Source organism: Triturus cristatus, chromosome 1_2 (genome assembly GCF_964204655.1).
Source record: "Triturus cristatus chromosome 1_2, aTriCri1.1, whole genome shotgun sequence".
Classification (NCBI taxonomy): domain Eukaryota; kingdom Metazoa; phylum Chordata; class Amphibia; order Caudata; family Salamandridae; genus Triturus; species Triturus cristatus.
The window spans coordinates 395,428,864-395,451,761 of NC_140580.1; the positions used below are offsets into that span (position 1 = coordinate 395,428,864).

The 22,898-nt window shown below is 42.8% G+C and overlaps 1 protein-coding gene across 2 annotated transcripts in view; it reads right to left on the reverse strand.

Annotated features, from left to right (window-relative positions):
* Positions 1–22,898, reverse strand: part of PRKG1 (protein kinase cGMP-dependent 1) — a 1,992,201-nt gene that overhangs the window by 1,090,560 nt on the left and 878,743 nt on the right. For both annotated transcript variants that reach the window (XM_085605357.1, XM_085605347.1), the window contains exon 3: positions 5,546–5,659. In XM_085605357.1, coding sequence (XP_085461483.1) covers positions 5,546–5,659 — 114 coding nt within the window. The remainder of the gene's footprint in view (positions 1–5,545; positions 5,660–22,898) is intronic.

Genomic DNA, 22,898 nt, shown 5'->3' on the forward strand with positions numbered 1-22,898 from the left:
GCCAGCGTCAAATTCAGGCACTTTGTGGAGCAAAATAACCAATGAGGAACGGGGACACTCATGCTGTGTCTTTCTAATATAAGGACATAGCATGAACATATATATTTTTAATTTTCAAAAATAATGTGATTGATAGTTAACTTGTGAAAGGGACATTTGTCAGAGTTCCCATATTGCAGTACAGTCCACAACTTCCATTTAGGTAGGTGGATAAAGTAGCACAAATCTTGACTCCAACTATAATACAATAAAGCCTTGTTATATTGAAGTGGCGTAGAATCGTCTGAAGAGGTAGGCTTATGAAAAGGCAATTTTTAGGATTCTTCCTATTTCATTGCCATTGTGGAGACCATAAATAGTGAAGGGGGCGTTACACACAGTGGCTAACTTGGCACCACCCATCTACAAAATATAGGCTGTACAATGTCTCAAATACAATGTGCTGCTGCTGTGCGTGGGAGGTAAGGCAGTTGCACCAATGCAATTAATTGGCAGGTCAGTGGTCCATCAATGACATTGCCAGACATAGAGGAAAGCAGAAGATCATCTTGAGAAACACTCTGTAGAGTGAACCAAGGGTAGGTTCAGTGCTAAAATGGCCATTCACAGAGAAATGTTTGTATTGACACCAATGAACCTGGAGCTTGCTTGTTCTCTGTGGTTTATTTATAGAGCAAAAGAACGACAATTTTTACTATTCACACAGAAGGGTAAAAGAAAAGGACACCTTTTGTGTAGACAACAGAAATAGTGGGAAATCTCCTACTCTGACCTGGTAGAGCATGAAACAAATTTCTTGCGATCATACAACTTTCCAAGTATGCAAATGTGTCCATGAGGACTTTTCTGATGAGATTTAATACCAAATAAGGGGCATATTCTCAAGGACGGCGTTAAAATTATCACTGGTTTAGCGGCAGAAAACTGCCGCTAAAGCAGCGATAATGGGCTTGATAATATGCCCTGGAGAATTCCAATAGAAGCTCATGTTCCCATCTCAACATGGGCTTCTATGGGAATTCTCCAGGGCATATTATCAAGCCCATTTTCGCCGCTTTAGCGGTAGTTTTCTGCCGCTAAACCGGCGATAATTTTTAAAGCCGTCCTTGATAGTATGCCCCTATATTCGGCCATCCTAACTGAGATGTCACCCAATGCCAGTAGGAGTCATACATTCCAAGATACCATTTGTTTACTTTTTAAACACTAGCTGAAACTCATTTCTTATTCTTTCATAGGTTTGATACTTCTCCCTCAACCAGCAACACTGCTATCATTTTTAGTTTTCTGCTGTCATTTTACAATTGAATAAAGCCAGCATCAGCCTACTTTGAGGATCACCTGGGACACTAGCACTGAATACCTTTAAGGATATTGACTTTTTGGTATAATATTTTACATTCACTGCATTTTTCTTTGTAAGTGTAAGAGAGATGACAATGATGATGATAGATTGAAGCAATTTTTATTTGTTTTCGCTTAGTAGGGACTTGAGGTTGTGTTTTCTTCGGTGCTTGATGTACCTTGGGATACATATGCATGAGAAAAACAATATAGGTGTAAATTGTTACCGCTGCATCTGAGACTGTACGGTGAGGGAAGGGACTGACAGCAGTATCACTCGTGATAAACATGGGAATGATTTCCATGTACGCACTGGGACTGATGCCTTAGGGTACAGGAATCCCATTAAAATCATATAATTTGATGCTCTGGGTTCATTTTCCATATTTTCCATAACAACACATTTTAATATTTGGGTTTTCTTTTACATTTACTTTTATAATATGCATTTGTGAAAGGAAAGCCCCCTTTTCAGAGCGTTCCTTAGCCTAGGGAATTGTTTCCGCAGTCTGATTCTGAAAATTATTTTCAAGAATAAAAAATGAAAAAAACCAAATCAAGGAAACATTGTTGATGAATATTGACAAGCCTAATACTTAGGTGGGTGGCATAGTATTTCATTATCAAATACCTCTCATGTTGCTTATGAATTATTGGGCAGCAGAGACCAGTGGCGCTGGATCTTTGCTTCCCATCCAATAGTACTGCACAATACCATTAAATATTACATGGCAGTGCTCTCTGATGTGTTTGCCAATGCGTATACCTCACCGGTGATTTCCACTCCTCAACTGGGCCAAATGTTATGAATGTTGTGTTTCTGGGTTGGATTGTTCCATGGCTGCCTCCTGAGTGAGGGGCCTCTAGGGAAGAACCTAGTTTAGTGGGACCATGGTCCTAATGGCCATTACATAACTCGGGGGAGTGAATAAATGGCCCGGGGCCCCGTGGGGCAGAAAAACAATGCTTGTGTTGTGTTCTCAGTCAAGTTACCCACCTTATGTGCTGTTCGAAAGCAGACCACCTTATTGGGCCCCGACAATGGAAAGGGGCTCTATGCAAATACAATTCGCCCCTATCCACCCCTTACCTTAATCAGTGAAAACTGGCATTTCAGAGGAAGATGTGAAAATTATGCCCAGATGCAGTTCACAATTTTGGTTATTTAGAGGTAGATGCTTGCATAGTTGAAGGGAACACTCTTTTCAATTGTGTAATTTCTGCCAGTGGTCCACCAGAGTGCAGGGAGTAATTAAACTATGGTGCAATGAACAGGCTATGTGGTATATTTCACCTTCCATCCAGGCACAGAGTGATGAATCTATGTACCTCTGTTCTCTACCAGATAACAGTAATAAGGCTAACAATATACTCTGGGTTCAAGTGTTTGCCTGTCAGATTTCCAACTGAATGGATAAGTATATGAAAGAGCAAATACATTTAGTAAATAAAGCAAGTCTGCAAACCTTTGCTGTTTGGGAGTTCCTACTCCCATTTTCAATTTCAATCCAGCATCATCCCCAAATTTGCTAAACTCCGCTTGTGACACAGGTCACATATTTAGGGACATGTTTAGGTAGAGAATTTACCATTTCAGTTTTAATTATTTAATTAATGCTGACTAGAGGTGATAGAAAAATTTGAAAATAGATATGCTCGTAAGCAAATGCTGTAAATTCCACTTCTCTTATCCCAGCGACATGGGGGTGAGCCAATATTTTGCCATTATAGCACTCTATCTCTCCATTAAACAACCAACAGACACAATGCTGTGTTGAAAATATAAGCTACATCTATTTTGCAGGACCTTTTATCTGAGATGGATAAGGAAGGATCAAGTAAGCCTCTTGGAAATTTGCCTTTTGTGTTAGGGTATTATATACAGACCAACCAGTTTAGTAGTGTGCGGCTTATGAATATGGCTCTTTACAACAAATGCGTTTTTCACGCATTCCATTACAACGCGGTTGTTACAATGACTATGTTGTTTCTACGTGAACCATTACATCCCAAGTCGTTTCAACGACTTGCTGTAGGGGGCGCGCTGGACTTAGGAACAGTATTATTTACTATTCCTACTCCAGTTACTGCAACAGCTGGGAAGGTGTTGGATTCTAAATCCAACCCCAGCTTGCCCCCTACAGCAAGTCATCGAAATGACTTGCAATGTAATGGTACGCGTGGTAAGAACGTGGTCGTTGTAACGACCGCGTTGTAAATGAACAGCGTTGTGGGCTTAGTGTTCAGCGTGGTACTTAGGAACAGCCATAATGTTTCCTTCAGTGGGCATGATAATGGAGTTCCCCTAAAGAAAATGAGTGCTCCTGAGATCTGGAAATCCCTGACAACAGTATTCAGATGACAGGGAGACATCTGTGGTTCAATAAGCTGCAGAAGACCATTGTTGCTTTCATGAATATGTACCTATCAACTATTGCATTCACAAGCTAATGTTTCTCTTTCCCTTTTTTGCGCAGTGCCAATCAGACCCAAAAAGACCCCGGCACTGCTGTAAAACCAATCATAGGCTTTTCTACATGCATGGGGGCACTGCTTGCTTTTGACAACTTTTGGTACCATGCCACAGGCTTTGCATCTCAACTATAGGGTATTTGTCAATCGTAATTCTGCGTGAGTGCGTATAGCGCAACTCTTTTCTTCAAAAATGAAATGCACATTTTCTGAATAGACAACATGAGGATCTGATGCAGCAACGGGACCGATTGTGTGACAAAGGAAGAAGGCAGGCATAAAAGAGAACCTGCAAAGGCGGGACAAAGAGACAGGAAGTGTAGGGTGCTGACAGGAAGAGGCAGAAGAGGTGGGACCCTGGCATTCATCAACCCCTACTGGTATTGTCTGTGTTTGCAAACTAAGCACTGTAAAACAGGAGCATCAAATGATTCATAAATTATTTGCCCAAAAGTAATACAGGTCTTTTCCATAAACTGCAGACAGAGTTGAGTACTAATCAGTTTAACAAAATACAGATCACACATTAGAACGCTGCAGTTCGGCTTTGGGGTACGGTGCTGATGTGTTTATTTTTCCTCTGACAATATTTGGTTTAAACAGTTAATATTTCTTTGCAATAGGACAAATAAAACTTGACATGTGCAAACACATTTTTAGTTTGTACTTATTCAAGTCCTTCTTAATCCGACTCTAATTATTTTCTCTCAGGCGTAATTTAAGAACATATCAACTCAAGTGAAGCAAATAGCTAATTTTGCCTGCAGTTGAGAGAAATAAGTGGCGCCCTGTGCGATAAAATTCTCCAAGCAGAAAGACAAGTATGAGTGTAAATGTTTAAAAGTTGCAAGGGAAATTAGCGATCCTTTTAGCAGATTAAACTTCAGGCCAGAAGACTTGATAAACTAAAAACAATTATTTCAGCGTACAGCAACCATTTAAAAAAAAAAAATGCAGACCACCTAAACAGAAAACAACTTTTACAAAAACTGAACGAACAGTGCTAAAATGCCAGAAATCAAATATTATTAAGAACAAATAGTCTGCGCCAGGCAACAATGACCACTGCAGTGTTCAAATGTTTTTGTAGAAAGGTCGTAGAAAGTCAGCATGTTTGAAGCTATGAGAACAGATTTACAGTGTTTTGTTTGGTGGGTGTGACTTACACCAGACTTACTCCTTAATTTCCAGGAATAAATCGTACCAACTCATTCAAGAAATAGTTATGAATCACATTCATAGGAATGACATTGGCATATCTCAAGACTTGTTTATACTGTGGATGGAGCATCTTAAAGGTGTATGACACTATACTGAGGTTGTTAAAATTGACCTGCCTTAATAGTCCATAACAACATCGACCTTCCACTGTATTGCAAGGGAAGTATATAGTTACTATTCTTAACTCAACCCACCCTTGACTTAAGAGTTATGTATAAGTGGAATTAAGACCGGTAAAATAGTACTTCCCTTACAATACTGTGGTAGGTCAGTGCAATGTTATTTCCAGACAATACATCATATGAGATGCAGCCGCAGCCTGTGGTGGGGCCGGGTGGCGGGGACAGAAGACGGCGATGGAAAATTCATTATTTATTAAATTTTCCCTCATGGTCGTCCATCGAATGCCCCCCAACCCGGCCCAACAGCCGCACCACTCTTACCTGCACGGGCTGCGGCTGATGAGATGTAGTTTCCCCATGCCATCTTAAAAAGAGAGAAGTCTTACTTTTGACTGTTGCTGTCCTCGTGCAGTTGTACAGGATGGCCAGCTCGCCGAATACCTTTCCGGGACCCATGGTGCAGAGCTTCATGTTTTCTTTTGTTACTTCAACTTTCCCATCTGTTGAAAAATAGAATTGCAAACAATGAGTGGGTTTCTCATTAGTACTCTTGATTTTCAAAGCTTAATTGGTTAATGGACAGTTTGTTGCCAGAATTCACTTCAAAAACATTTCTATTAAATTTTGTATTGCACTGAAAACTATCCATAATTACTTCATACATACATAGGTACAGATTTATTATCCACATTTGTAAAGCGCTAACAATCACCCGTAAGGGTCTCTAGGCGCTGGGGGCCGTCGGGAAGAATAAGCCAGCTATTGCCCAGAGTCACAAGGTGCTGGGCTAATCTGCCGCCGGCGATCAAACCGTGATCCCCAGATTCCGGAGTCAGTCGCCCCGGCCGCAGAACCACACCTCTTCCCTCTTATGGTCCCTGTAAGCGTGGAAAGGACACTGTACAGATTTTCATTACGCTGTCCAAATGTTTTTGCACCCCTCTCTTTGTCAAGACTTAGCTGCTTTTGTTGCTTTTTGAGAAAGCTGACCCACCCTGCTTGTGATACTGTGTACTATTGATAGTGTGAGTCAAGCTCCACCTACTTCTAGCTCTACTAAAATTTCTGACGCCTGGTAGTTTCTTGCTGCTGAGTCTGGAGACTAAGGCACACAGATATGGATGAAAGACTACCTGCTTTTGGCCCAACCTGACTCAAAACCATCAATTATACTTGTCCTGAAGCTCTGTCGATATTCTCAGATAACTAACTTCTTGTACGCTGTGATTACGTGGAATTTTACATTCTGGGCCTTTGTGTAAGTTTACTATTTTTTGGTATTCACAAACTACGAGTTAAATTTTACTAACATCAATTTTACATCTACGGAGACTTGGCACGCGTTTCGAAGACTTCGCACATAAAAACATAGGCCTGGTCTATCTTTCTATGTGTTTAGTTCTCCGCCCTGACTGCATAGTTACCGCAGTTGGAAAGTTACTATTAGTTAAATGAAACTTGTAGTTTGTGAATGCACAAAAATGTAAGTTTACCTTTGTGAATCAGGCCCTATGCGTGTTTCACACAGAGAATTGACCTTTGTGTTCATCTCTCTGAGGAAAACATTTGGAATTTGCTGTGGAAAGCTGGAATCCCACATGTTATTCCACAACATCGTGTATGTAACGCCTTATATTTACCCACCCCTAAAATTACTAGGCCCACCTTAATGGTAAGGCTAGGGTGAGGAAAACCAGAGATATTAATAGTTCACTCATAATGAGGGCCTTAATATCTATATATCTTTAAAACACCTAAACATCTCTAGGCAGCCACAATAGGCAGACTTTCCAAAAGATAAAATCCAACTCTCAACACACTCACACAAACAAATCTTGGGCATGTATCAAAAATCACAACTCTAAGGTAAATTATGAAGCTGATGATTAACTCCTCTCAGTTCACAGATTACTGCCAAACTTTATTTCATAGGTTATTCTTATAACAGTAAGGCCATGCTCAGTAGTTGTCCTTTCTCTCTGTTATCCATCTGAAATGGAGCTCTATCTACTCTCCTCTGCCACCACATCTTTCAACAGCAAGTGGTTGAACTAACCATCATCAGTGCTTCCACACAGCTTCTCTATTCTGGTGGTTGAGTGGGAAGTATGTAGTTTGAGTCTGCTCCTTTCGCACCCTTCGGGTGTTCTAGTTCCAGTCTTGCACATTCTCTATTAAGTTAGTGTTTAGGCTCCTTCCTCATGTAGTTCCGCCATGCAACTTTAGAAATAAATCAATAGATTACATGTGAAAATTATGATGGTATTGTTGTGTTTGTCTTTTTGATTTAAATCTACTGCAAGGCAAGTTAACCACCGATCAATCGCGCTGATCCATTGATGGACTAGGAGAAGAACAAAATATTCCATTCTTAGTCCCCACAAGTGCACCTCTGAGAGTATAGGCAACTGGTATTTTTCTCTTTTTACGCAAGGATTAAGGATTCACTATCACACTACATTTCTTGCAATGAAATGTTCAGCAATATTGCAAGTGTCAGTGCGCCTGCTACGGTAAGTCAATACTAGACAGTCGCAAGGGGCAACACCAGCCGGCCTGCACAGATGCATCAATTATGGTTCCATTGTCAGTGTCAGTACAATGTTGTCAATGTAATGTTGCTCTTGCCATCAAGAATCGATGTATTGGAAAGTGTTACATCCTATTTTCTACTAAAGGCTTTTTTGTAAGGAATTTCCCAATGTATATTGCACAGAATGCATATGGCACTGTGATTTTTCGAGTCATAGTACAAACACTCTGGAAGAAGAAGACGTTCTAATTTGTATTATACTTTTCTTGGCTTCATCTGTAATTTGTATTAGCCCTCCAACTCACAGCAATGTGGAAAGGATTGGAATATAAAGTTATGAGATGGTTTTCATAAAACGTCAGAGAACATAATGTTGTGGTCAGTACAGGCAGTACATACCAACAATTAGAAAGAAAGCAGTAAAACTACAGTCCGTCAAGAGGCAAGATGGCGGCAGTGCAAGACTTTGGGGAGGCTGAGAGCCTGAAACTTTCTTGTCTACCACTCATCCTTCTTCCCTGTAATAGACATGAATGATTGAGACCAGTGGCGGCTCCTCCTTTATGGCGAAGGAGCGTCACCCCTGCTGAAAGCCAGCAGAGGCAAGGATATAAATAAAATGATAATAAAACGTTTTGGTTATCATTTCATTTTGCGCCCTGCAAGCTGCCTGCCAGCCGAGAGAGGGGCGGGGACAGCAACAGTAATGCTGCAGTTGCAGCACCAGGGAGGATGGGGAGTGGTGGCACTGCTAAATGCGCATGATCGTTTGGCCGGCATCAGAGGGTCGGCCTAACCGTCATGCGCACTAAGCCTTTCTCCACCTATCCGTGTTGCAAAGCTGGGTGGAGAAACCAACACAGGCTCCCAGTCTATGTCTGAGCGCCAAAGCGAGGCACACAGACCAATCCCTATATTGGAATAGCATTCCCAGCATGTGAGCAGCACTGGGATTGGGAGTTGGGAGCCTGCGCATTGTGCATTAGGTTCCTGACAAGGATGTGAGGATCAGGAGGAAGGCGGTGACCGTCCGAGCAGGTAAGTGCGATTTTATTTTTTAAATGTTTTTTGTATTCCCCTCTACCCCGCCCCACCACTTCACAGTACGAGCGGCTGCTCCTGATTGAGGCATTTTATTTGCTGAAGTTCAAAGCTCGAAGCTGGGAGCTTAAGTGGTTGTTCTAAAACTCAGCAAGGCGGAGAAGGATCAAAAGCTGGAGTCCCCTGCTAGATGCACAAATGCAGAGCAGCAAGTAGAAAGGCAGCAGGGCAATTGTCTTACTGTTTATATTGTGAAGCTACGGCCAGAACGCCTGAGGTGTGCTGGTGGAGCGTTGGGTTCAATGGAGGTCAGAGTTGCATGGATTTTTGAGCCACCGAAGTTCGAGGCACGATTTTTTAAGCTGTGAGGTCACAGTGAATATGCAAACATGTTCACAGGTTTGAGTCCTACGGAGGTTGGAGTAGCGGGCCGTTGGAGTCTCAGAAGCTTGAGAAGCTTGAGAAGGAGAGAGCAATGAGCGAAGCTGCATGGGTGGAAGGAGGAGCTCTGTGGTTGCCTACTCTCATATCTTGTTTAACTGTCTGAACTTTCCCTACTTCATTGGCTAACCTAGTGAACTCAGGGTGGCCCCCCTGCAACCTTATAACTGTTGGTGATTTCTCAACCAGTAAACAAATGGCATCATGTAACAAGGGACTTGATCATTTTCAGCTACTTTCTAGGATTGCCAAATGGAGTGTCTCAATCATTGGTTTGGCATTTCAGAAGGAAAGAATTAAGGCAATCCCTGATAATAGCATGGTTTAAACCAGTGAACTCTGGTGTCCAGATGTTGTGCCATAATAAGATGGGCTGTAGCCTGATTAAGTCTTCCAGAAACAGTACTCCCAATTCTGCATGACGAACAACAGTCAAACTGCTCTTGGGTACAGCAAGGAGATGCTTCAAAAACGTGTTTTCCACTGTTTGCAGTGTCCTACAAGTGGTATGTCCACACACTCCCACCCCATATGTGGCAATGGCCAAACATTTGGCCTTGTTGATCATTATTATTTCACTTGGGGAGTTCATACCTAGTCTCCTGGCAAAATTCAACAAGGCCATGGTTGATTTCCTGAACTGTAGCTTCCTTGCATTGATTGAATAGGCCTACGAACCCTCCTTGTCAAGGAGTATACCCAGATTCGACAAGGTCGATGTCGTGCAGATCTTTGTACCATTGATTTTTATGTCAGACACTTTGCTTCTCCCAAATTTCTGAATAAATGTTTTGGTCCGGTTAGCTAAGAGTTCTAGGTCCTGCATATAGGTAACAAAGTTGGTAAGGAGGCTCTGAAGGCCCAGGGGAGTTCGAGCCATAAGGACGGCATCATCCGCATAGAGGAGGGCTGGGATAGGAAGGTATCTGATTTGTGGGATGCTATTACATTTGCTGACTATTCTTGAATGAAATGTTTTGGATACAGCAGCATCTGACACAAAATATTGAGGTCATTTGCACAATCTATCATATAAAGATTAGTCAGTTACAACTGTACACAACTGAATAGGATACACAACTATACACATCTGAAACTATACGATAGTGAAACAGTGGGGAGTTACTGATCCCTCAGTGGCTGCAAATGATGCCTATCATGTGGCGAATTCTAACATTCACTCTTTTATAACAAGTATTTTTAAAACTACCTACAGAGAAATGTTGACATTGACAACAGATGTGGCCAACACCACAGACATGCTCGTGCTTCTGTTACTGAAATAATGTGGCGATGGCTCGGCATCCCTGGGAACCCTGCCTCTGGGAACATTCTTGATTTATTCATTGTTTTGTTCTTTTGGCAGGGACAAATTATTGTGATATTTAATAATATGTAATGTGTAACCAAGTCCTACATCTATGCACATTATACCGTATTTCACTTTTAACACTTGGGAAAAACCTGCTATCTGCTGCATATTTATTACTTGAAGCTTGATGAAAATATTATGCATCATTTGATTCCATTTATGTTTAGATCCAAAAATGATTTCGTTTTGGCATTTACTGTTAACCTGCTGTATAAGCTTTATTCATGGAATGAACAGAGCCTCTTGTGATTGATGATGGACCAAGGAAACCTTAGTACTAATCCAGGCATCTCTCGTGAACCATTGTGCATGATACTAGTCACCTTACATAAAGCCTCCTACTCAGTTCTCAAACATCTGGAGTGCTCAGAAAGGGCGTTGACAACATTATAAATAGCTCAACATTTATAATTAGGAAAAAATATCCAAACCTGTGTAATTAGCACCACTTGTTAGACTGCCCTCTGGTATATCGCATGCACTACTTCAGAGTCACAGCCCCTCCCAAAGAATTTTTAGGGGGAATATTATTTAACTAAGATGACAATGCGGGAGCGGGAAGAATGGTGACTGGTGGTATTTATTACATTATCAGCCGTGTTAGTTGTACACAGTGACAGACTACAGGAGGTAGCCCATATACCCCAAAGAGACCTGGGCAATAATCTGTATCAAACAACAATGTCTCAGGGGTATTGTATTAGGGGGCAATTATACATATGTGTATTATGACAAACTTACTTAATAATGATTTAATCGCAACATGGAAAAGAAAAACCAGGGAAAACAAGTCATGTAAATGCTAATTGTATTTCATAAATTAGACATGTTGGACATATTCACTTCATATATTCAAGCACATGGGTCAGTAGCACTGCGTTACATTTAATGACATGTAACCAACAAAATACTGTGCACAAGTGCTCGTGAAGTGTAGTGACGGCGCAAGTGACACATGACATGGTATAAACAGTGAGAGTGATGGGCGCAACAGCAAGTGAGAATGGGTCCTGTGGAAGCAGCACCTGACCCTGCCATGGAGAAAAGCAATCAACCAAACAGCACCATCTATGCCGTGGACGTGGATAACAAAAGCTATACAGCAAGACATGGGTAGTCACTATAAGGAGCAAGGCCAATACCATTTTACCTGCAGAAGCGTTCAACAACATTGTGCTTGATAAGGAAGATCACAGTGACGTACTCTACAGGGAAAATATCAGGATCAAAACTGTGAGTAGATACCAGACACCTACGGCTAGGGAGATTTCCCAATTTTGACACACCGTTTACCAAGTGGTCTTTTTTGCTGAGTTGTGCCCAGCCATAACTGGCAAAGCAGCAAGATGTCATTGCAGAATCGTCAAAGACTAAGATTTATAAAAATCCCCATACATGGGTGGGGATCAGATCCTTTTTACCCTCACACACCTTCAAGAGATACAGAGCATGAAAGCTAGGCCTGAGCAAAATTTTAACTATGCTAGAGTGATTGGAGTGATTTTGTAACTTTGGATTACTCTTTCGATGCAAATTTACCGAAGAGGTCCCCATTACACATGTTGGTGTAATTATGAGTAATTTACCACAAAATTCCAAATGAATTTAATGAGCACAAGCAGCTGCTGACTGCTGCTGGTTGTGTTCTGTGGCACCTAGTGGTAATTTCCTATCACAAAATGCATCCACAGGTCCAATTTGGATGAAAATAGCTCTAAATGTGTGTTTACACTCCTCGTGTAACTCCATCTAATCGTACAAAATTTTGCATAAATATAGTGCAGAAAATGACTACTGAGAGATGCGCTCCAGTCGGATTATGTACATGTACAATAAATGCCCAACTTTTTAAAGATTCACAAAGACTCCCAGGAGTATGACAGTTGCAGCATTCCAGAAGTACTCACGTGCAAGGAATGTGCACATGTTATGTTATGTTATGTTACTTCCTACAGAATAATCATATTTATTCCTGGAGGTAGCTGCCTTTAAGTGTCTGGTCCACTGCTCAATCAGGAGAGGGAGTCTGGGAGGTAAGGCAGTAGCGGGAGAGACAGGGGAATTTATGAGTTTGAACAGGAGCACAAAATGAAGTTACATTTGGGGGTGAGGTGAAAGTAAGTGGTATCAGGACCTCGTTTATATTTACAAATCATGGTTGACTTGTACATGCATAGTGCAATACATTGGAGACATCATTGAGATGTAATAGAGTTGCCCCTTTTGTTTTTCTTAATTGGTCTTCTTTCGGATTTTACATGGTGAATCTACCTTCTTCTGAATTTCCCCACTTGTAGAGACACAGAGCTGGGTGGGTGCTAGGTAAACCTTCCTTCCTTTCCTTTCCTTGGATGCTCATGTTTCTGATTAGGCAGGGGAATTAAGTATTTATGGGAGCCTGCGGTCCACATCATTAATAAGGCCTCGTCTGGAGAATTGAGTCTTGTTCCCAGACCACATTCCCTGAAGAATACAGGTAGACCTCAAACAACCAAGAAATAGGTCACCACAATAGGGCACAGTTTATGGTATTGTGATGATGACTCAGGGAAGTAAGTTTCAGGGAAGTAAGTTTATTCATATAAGTTAATAAAAAACCTTCACAATTCACATAAACGACATGGAAATGCAAAATCCTTAATTACTAGCTGGAAGAGCTTAGCTTAAAAACAACTGATTCCTGGTTAATGTCGGACAATAAAAAGCCAGGATTCCGCTTGAGCTAATTAAATGTACAAAACTTCAGCGGAACGACAGTTCATTTAGTGTGCAACACGAAATTCTTGGTTCCTTGGATTTTAGACATGAAATCCTGAGTACGTTATTAGCTTAAATTAGCAAACAGAGTTCAATTTTACTTGGTAACTCCGCAAATGTGTCCTCTAAGGGCTTGTCCAGTGTAAATAGGATGACAAGGGAAGTACAAACTTCGTTGTTAACCTGAAACAGGTTTTCGCAAGTTTGCATATTGTGATGATGACTATGGAAACAAAGTAAAGCATGAGTCAAAGGAGAATACTGTCAGGACATTGAGTACAATAAAATACAATAATCTCAACATCACGGTGCAGTTTTTTAATATCATAATGGGACAGAGAGGTCCACATTCACCTAGATGAGTTCTCTCTCATGGTCTGATGCCCAACAGTGTTCTACTCGTATACTAAAGTGATTTGCTGTCTTATTAGGGTTGAGAAACTCTCTGCAAATACAATTGCAAAACAAAATATTCAATACTACACATTTTTTATCGATCCCTTAGTCTCCTTGGGTGGGAAATCTGCCACTAACTGTCACAACTGCTTCAGCTGAAATTTTAACCCTAAGGATATTGAGGATCAACACCCGGATTGTGGCAGGTGAGCTCATGTGAGTAAATAACAGCAACTCACATGGTAATTATATACTGGTTTTAGTATTTGTAGGTTAAAGTTAATCTAAAATGTCTCTCGCCAGGTGGCAAGATATTCTTGGGTCGTTGTCGGGGCATTAAGAGCTTTTATGGCTGCCCTTTGAATGTGGAAATTGAGACTATATTTCAATGAGATATCTCCCAGCATCTGATTGTATGCAGTGAGGAGAAGGGTTACAGCGTTGACAACTAGGAGGATTCAAAAGGAGCAAGGCTGAAGAGCAGTATTTAGCAAAACAGAGAAATGCACTGGACAGTGAAGTTATCAATACCAAATACAGAACTTCAACATCATTCAATAGAATCTGGGGCTCATTGGGTGGGATCATTCTATGATTCCTTAGAAATAAAAATGTGTATTTTTTCCTCTTTATTCTCTTTAAAATAATACCTTATGGATCAGCACATATTCTGTGTGTGACCGGTACTGCACCATTGAGCTTAACAGTAGTCAAAGCTAACCCCGTCTTCTTTCCCCCACTAATAACACCAGCACAAATTGGATCCTAAAAAACTGGTTGTAAGATTGATCGATAGCATGACATGCTTTAGTGAAAAAGGATGCATTGCCATTGAGAACAACGAAGCTTACCTGCACTTTCAGGTAGCTGACCTACAATACCTTTTCTTAATTTCTTTTTGCCATCTCAATCTTAACATTGACTTTTTGTTAGCCTCACAAGGAGCAACAATTTACATTGCCTAGAAACAGAAAATTGTTCAAATAAATAGTATACTCCATGTAATGATATCACTGATATGGCCAAGCATACAGCTGGAACAATAACCATCGCGACCGAAGTCAAGTCATCTACAATGTCAAGAGTCTGGAAGCTATTATAGATCATTTTAGAGACCAGAATCTTGTCATGGATGCCGCTTAAATATAGACAAGGGAAGCAGGTGCTACAATTACTAGACCCTTTGGTTAGGGTGGCCAGAATTTTAACCCCTTCAGTGCCACGCCCTTTCCCCCTCCTGTGCCGGGCGTTGCACTAGTGGGTGGGGTTCATGACGAGATAGTCTCGTCATGGGCACAGCGCAACCGTGCTCCATGACGAGACTATCTCGTCATGGGCACTGAAGAGGTTAAAGCCAAAACCTGGGACATTTCACAAAAATAGAAGAAGGACTACAATTTTACTTCAACTGAGAGCACAGAATTACAGTGCACCTCAGCAGAGAATTACAAAAGAGGCAGTAAGAACTAGTAGCTTGCCTGTTAATTACATTGCTTTCTTAAACCAGCTGCTAACTATCCCTGCTTTTGAAAACATAAAAAGTAACAACCTACCATTTTGAGTCAACCCTCTCTAAAGACCGGGACATGAGCTAAATTTTGCAAAATCTGCAGGAACAGCTGGTGGAAAACCAGGACTGTACCGGTAAAACCACGACGCCTGGTCACCCTACCTTTGGTGACATATTACAAAACTCTTCAACTCTCACAATTGGCTTACCTGCTTTCTAAAATACCTTTCAAACCTGTTTATTGCTTACAGATGAACACCTGTTAGGTCATGGCAGAGTCAGAGATATACTCTACCGAATAGTCAGAATCCTTTTGCAAGCCACAAGTCTGATCCTGCGTTACAGAAAGTGGATCGACACGCAGTGGCGAAGATCTGAATAATGAGAAGATGAAAAACGCTGCAATCCTGGAGCACAGTGGCTGACATCAAAATTGTTTTGGTACCCTGTCCCTTGGATAGCTGGGCCACTCCCTCTATTTTTTTCATATGACATCAAAATGGTGACAATGGTGCCCTACAAGACTGTAATATACATATCGCAGGAACAACTACGCATTTTTGTACACAGAGGGGCTTCTCCTTTTCAATCATTGTGTAGCACCCACGATCCTGCTTCATCCGGTAACTGTCCTACTGGAACATTAAGGATGACTGCGCGGCTTTTAGCCTATACTTTATCTTTCGCAATTTTTCTGTGTTAGTGTGTGACAACCTCTATCCTTGTTCATTTTGCCGTCTCCCTACACAACTGTAAACTAACTCTTCTTCGTGACAATCGCATTATATGCAACATTTCTAGATGTACTTTTTAGTGACAATGTCACAGTGCTTCCTTAGCGCTCTGTACCCGAAAATGTTTACTTAAACTAAACACGCTGTATGCCTTTTTATTGAATATGCTAGAAATGCAGATTTTGTGATAGAAAATTGAAGGCTCTTTGTGAGTCCAACTTAAAGAAAATATCTTTGTCTAATAACATGCTACTCTGTAAGTATCACAAAGCAAAGGAGCAAGACTCAATGTTCTATCTGTGATAGCCTCTTAACTGGTGATATCACATTGGAGGAAAACAATTAACTCGTTTTAATCAATAAAAGCAAGCCAATTATTTGTTGGCCAAGAAGTGACAAAATGAGTTTCAAAACTATAGCATGGCCGCCTCAGCTGTCAGCATCGGCCACGAAACCGAGAAGGTTCTCTGCAACACGGCGCAACATTTATTTGATTGCGAAAAAAACAAATCTAGCATATCATTGCTTCTCGACAACAAAAATGATGCTGAGGTACAATTGCCCTTGGGCTTCAGCGACGGACTGCAGGAGCAGTTGTTCTCTGCGGGGAGCATGTGATGTAATGAACAATGGCAGGATGCCAGCTTCTGTGCAGAGGATTGTGGCGCAGGAACAAATTAAAGATTCTCAGCAAAGCCTAAGACATCAAGTCTGCGCGCGTGCAGTTTACAATTACTACGGGCTCTGTCTGCGGAACCGGAAGCAGTGTTCCGGTGGGAAGGGCTGACGACCGGAAAGCTGGACCGCACGTCGGGTGGGACCGCCAAGCCAATCATATGTTTGTTCATCTGTGTAAACTTTACATCCGGGCATTTATTTAATCCTTTGCAGCCAAAAAGATAGTTAAAATATGATTAAGGATCATCTGTTCATTTGTCTTGCCATTTTAAATTGTTTCACAACAACTGTGAAAGGGCATTTGAATTACATTAGCTTTTCTTTTTTTTAGTTTATAGCACACGGATTTGACTGTCAAAGTACCTGAATCAAACCCTGAATTAATAGAAAGTAGAATCTGAAAATCTGAAGATTCTTAAATTATGTAAACCTTGTTTGTATCCTGTGAAGACTCAGCAGTGGCAGCACCTCCACTAAGGTGGCGGAGCGTCGCCCCACTGAAGAAAAGGAAAAATAAAATTATAATAATGTATCGTTATTTTAGTTTTCCAATTGCAGTCAGTGGCTCTCGGGCGGGGTGGGGCGGGGCTGGGCTGGCCAGAGCAGGGAGAGAAGTGGTTTACATTCCTTAAGTGCACATGACTCCTGCACACTTTGCATCTTCCCCACCAGGCTTGCTTTTCCCAGCCTGGTGAGGAACATGCAAAGCCTCTGAGTCCCCGCCTGAGCGCCAAACCATGGCTCTCAGACCAATCAAAATGCTGCATTGCAGGGTTATGATTGGCTCAGGGGAGAGGTGGCTGCAAGCTGTTAAAGGTAAGTGGTTTTAGTGTGCTTTTTTTAGTCCGCCACCCCACCAAACCTCCCCCCGTCTCACCACCTGGATCCGATAGCAGCCGCTACTGGTAAAGAGACAATCAAGTGCTAGAACACAAATTCTCCAAAATACATATTGCTTCAACTTAATGCAGAAGAGCAAATGAAATAACAAATTCTGTTGAAATTAACATAAATAAGGTTCACCGATTAAAGTATACATTCAATGTGTAGGGACTTGGTATCATAAATATTATACTAATCGTAAAAGTTTGAACCTACCAACTCTAACCTGGTTAGGAGGATAAAATGTGGGGTCGTATTTGCTTACATACGTGCACCTGATAGTAATGTTTTTTTACAAAACACTGCAAAATGTACATGAATTATTATACTTAAGTGGTTGCTTGTGACAACATAAATATTGCGGCCTAAACATTTTTGCAAAAATATCACCTCATTGAAGATAATAATGAAAAATCCACAGCCAATTAGATTTTTTTTAACGTTAAATATAACACAATATTTAAGTTGGATGATATTTTATTGAGAACTCAATATTCTGGTAGCCTATCACCCAAGCACTCATATATAAAACCTTGATGCTGGATGTTAACATGGTCCCTTACAGCAGAGTGGGGCATGAGAAGGGGTTTTGTTGTCATTGCACTGACACTGCAGTGAGGGGTCCCTGGTGCTGGGCCAGTCCCACTCCGAAACTAAGAGAAATACATTTTGACAGGGGGTCATGGAAATTAACTTACAACCACAAGCGAAAATCTTTATACTGGAAGCTGGAAATGGAGTCACAAACTCTTGAAAAGGGAGACACAGACAGGAAGATATGAAGACTAAAACTGAGGGACATACATACCAGGCAAGCACATAGAAAGATGAGGACAGATGGGCACAATCAATGAACAGGTTAGCAATAACACTGGAGTTGGGAGATAACAACAACGGGACTGGGAAAATCAAACACTTATATACAGAAACAGCAGCCGTGGCCCGTACAGGTAAGAGCAGTGGGGTGGTTGGGCCAGGTGAGGGGGGATTTCAACAGACGATGAACTTGGAAAAATAAATAATTAATCTGCTCTGGACATCGTCTGTCGAAATCCCCCCACACCCAGCCCCACCGCCCCACCGCTCTTACCTGTACGGGCCGTGGCTGCGAAACACAGAAAATGGGACAGGAAAACTGACACTCAATAGGGAGGTATGGACACTGGAGCAAGAAGACAGAGGGAATTTGAAAGGGAGATAACAATTTGAGGATTAGAATCCAAAGAGACCTGAAGAAGAGTTCAGTGGGTGGGTGAAACACTGACAATGGTGCAGCATAGGAGAAGGCAGGCGGGAGCATTGGCGAATGCACCAGAGGGCTGTGGACTACAGGATCCAGGAGGCTGAGGTTGAGGGGCAGCATCATCATCTGTGGCCCCTCCCTCCCTCACCGGACATTAAAAGCACCTCGCGCCTCCCGCTTCGCGGGACGCGCAGTGTAGGAGAAGGCAGGTGGGAGCATTGGCGACTGCACCAGAGGGCTGTGGACTACAGGATCCAGGAGGCTGAGGTTGAGGGGCAGCATCATCATCTGTGGCCCCTCCCTCCCGCACCGGACATTAAAAGCACCTCACGCCTCCCGCTTCGCGGGACGCGCGCGTAGGAGAAGGCAGGCGGGAGCATTGGCGACTGCACCAGAGGGCTGTGGACTACAGGATCCAGGAGGCTGAGGTTGAGGGGCAGCATCATCATCTGTGGCCCCTCCCTCCCCAACCGGACATTAAAAGCACCTCGCGCCTCCCGCTTCGCGGGACGTGCAGCGTAGGAGAAGGCAGGCGGGAGCGTTGGTGACTGCACCAGAGGGCTGTGGACTACAGGATCCAGGAGGCTGAGGTTGAGGGGCAGCATCATCATCTGTGGCCCCTCCCTCCCGCACCGGACATTAAAAGCACCTCGCGCCTCCAGCTTCGCGGGACACGCAGTGTAGGAGAAGGCAGGCGGGAGCATTGGAGACTGCACCAGAGGGCTGTGGACTACAGGATCCAGGAGGCTGAGGTTGAGGGGCAGCATCATCATCTGTGGCCCCTCCCTCCTACACCGGACATTAAAAGCACCTCGCGCCTCCCGCAGCGCGGGACGCGCGCGGGCGGCGCCGGGCTAAGCCCGGGCAAAGGGCGGGCTGTCTGTGGCCGTCAGGGGCCGGAGGTGGCCAGGCCAGGCCTATCCTCTTTCCCGTACAGATTAAGGTTAAAAAATGGGTAAGCGGAAATTACTTGTTACACAGGACCAGGGGGGAGCCAAAGCTAAAGTCCCTAGAAAGTCGGGCACTATTATATCATATTTAACCTCAGCTGTGGGGGTATTAACCTCAGAAATTGCGCAGGCCGAGAGGAAACTTGGACTTGATCTTATTGAAGACCAACAAACTGGCCCTGTGCAGCCTCCAGGGAAAAACCCCGTTCCACTAGAGCCGGTTGTTGTCATTGGCCCCCCAGCTCAGGCATTGGAACATCTCGGTGCTGCTGGAGAAGTCCCGGCCACTGCCCTACCTACGATTACTCCTCAACCTACCCCCCTTCAGGCCCCTGTAAAAAAAAGGCTATCAAAATTCCAACCGAAGGGCACAAAGAGAGCGAGTAAAAAGCAAAATAAGCGGGACCCTACATCTAACTGCACTTTATTGGACCCTAGCCCTGTGACTATGGACTCTCTCTACTCCTCTATTCGGGACATGGTGGAGAACATTTTTTCTAGTCGGTTTGAGGAGATCCTTACCAGTATGGCAAAAGATATTGTTGACACCCGGATGTGCCAAGATTGATTCCACCCTTTCAGCTATAAATAAGGCCCGCACCTCCCCACAAAATAGTACCTCACCTAGATTGGCTCACCCACCAATAGATGGCCCAACTAGTACCTCAGTGGGGGGCCGTCCTGGGATTCTGATTCAAGTTGAGCCCCCGAAGTTGAGCACCAAAATAACAACTTTAGAAGCAATGGTCTGGGAGGGGCATTTGAATAGGCAGACTAGGCCTCTAGTCGACCTTAGGACTCAGGATAAACCTGCTAGCGGCCTTACCTCATGTAACACATCAACCCAATCCTGTATTAACCTCCCTCCTGAGGCTGACCCGTTGGTGGTTATACTGGTCAAAGTACCGCCATTAGCACACGGTAAGGTTGAATCAACCGAAGCACTATTGTCAGTCACCAGGTAATGGTGCGATCAGAATTGTACGGGTTATGCCAACATCTCAAGCCATATCCTAACAGCTAGGCGGGTTGGATGGATCGGTGGTACCCAGAAAAAACTTAAAGGGGATTGTGTAGTGGTTAATTTTAATAATCCCCATGTAGTTACACGTATGTTATGGGATGCCTCAGATATGGATGGGGAGGTTGGTAACATTAGGGCTGCCCCTTTAAGTTTTTTTTACCCACCGCCCTCTAGACTTTTTAGTTCCCAAGGGAGTTATTGCCCCGCACCACGTCCAGAGACTACTCTGGTACCTGTGCCCTCCGCCGTTTTTAGCGAAGAGGCTGCGTCCTGGAGTTTCCCTAAAGTTTCATCCCAGGTTAATCTCAGAACTAACAGGAGAGACAGGTCTCCAGTTGTTATTGCCACATCCAACAGGTTTCTACCCCTGTCCCAGCTTGATGTAAATGACTGACTAGATCTTCCAGTCCCTAAACCCAGTAGCATTGGAAAGGAAACTGTTAATACAGTGGACCCTGGAGTTCTTATTAGGCTCATGAGCTGGAATATAGCTGGGCTACGATCTAAACAAAAATATGTAAACTGGTTAAAGTTTGTGGCAGGTTTTGATATCATTGCTTTACAGGAGACCTGGGCCAGGGACAACAACTTGTGGATCGATGGATTTAGTTCCTATTTTCAGCCTGCCCTACCATCTGTAGCCAGCAGAGCAAAGGGAGGGCTGTTGTTCCTTTTTTCTATAAAACTTAAGGCCAAGATATCTCAGATAGACACTGCCTCCCAAAATTGTCAAATTGTGGAATTCATTACTGAGTCCCAATCTAAAATACTGTTTATAAATTTTTATAATGCGCGGGACTGTGTACCTGAGAACGAGCACCTTAGTTTTTTAGCAAATTTTTTAGAATTGAATAATACTCGTCAAACCACTTTTGTACAAATTATTTTTATGGGTGATTTTAATATTCATCTTTGTGATTTTAATTGTAAGATTGCTGATCCTTTTGGCCCTCCCCACTCTGCCCCCCCACACTTTGAACATTCTACTAAGGGTGAGGCCCTCAATGAACTCCTTCTATCGGCGGATCTCTTTGAGCCATGTTTTCTTTCTAAGGGGGAACGGGTAGCGACGTTTGAAGCAAGGGATAGTGAATCAATCATCGATTATATTTTCCTATCCCCTGCCCTCTTAAGGCTGGTTCACAGGTATAATGTTTTTCGTTCACCATTCAGCGATCACAATCCTGTGATCCTAGAACTAGATAAGGCTTTTTTCCTTAAGGAGGCCCCATTGGACACAGCTCCCCCTGTTACCTTGGCCACTAGTGAACAAGGAAGGAAAGTAAAGTGGGCTAAAGTAGTTCCGGAGGACTTTATGGAGAGCCTAATTGCGAAAACAAGTGATGAGTACAGGAAGTGTATGGACCCCTCTAATTCGGGCGGAGAGATAATAGTTGCTTTTGATTCAATCTGTAAGCAGGTTTCATCAGCCTTAACCCCCCATAGCAAACCACGGTGTCAACAGGGAAATAAGTGGTTTGATGCTAGTTGTTCCAGGGCCCATCAAAAATTATTAACTGCCTTAAAAAAGCTACCCCGTGATAAGATCTTAATAGCTACCCTTAGGAAAGATTATAAACTCATTATCCAGTGCCGGAAAAACGAACTTAAGAAGGAGGCTTGGGATGCTTTAACCTCGGTTGAGGTTCTTAAGGATAGCGCCAAATTTTGGAGTATGGTTAATAGCCCATTTTTAACAGGCAATGATAATGCCCTACTTGACATTAACATTCCAGAGGGGGAGTGGCTGAGTCGTTTTGAAGGAATGTATGCGAGTAATTTGATCCCTGACCCTTTTAAGGTCCCTGAACCCTTCCTCCCCCTTAACCAGTTGATATTCAACAAGAATGAAGTGGGGAAGGCCGTAAGAGACTCTGCCACCAATAAGGCCCCTGGGCCAGATGGTGTCCCGTTGGATCTTTATAAAGGGGACATTGAGCTCTGGAGCACCATTTTAACCAATGTTTTTAATGATAGTGTTGAGAATGGGTTTCCGGAGTCTTGGTCCAAATCAATTATTATACCGGTTTTTAAAAAGGGAGATAGGGGCGACCCGAGATGTTACCGGCCCATCTCACTAATTGATTCAGCGGTCAAAATTTTGGGTAAAGTGATCTTGAACAAAATCTCAGATTGGGTGACGGAGAAGGGGATTTTATCAGAGATACAATATGGTTT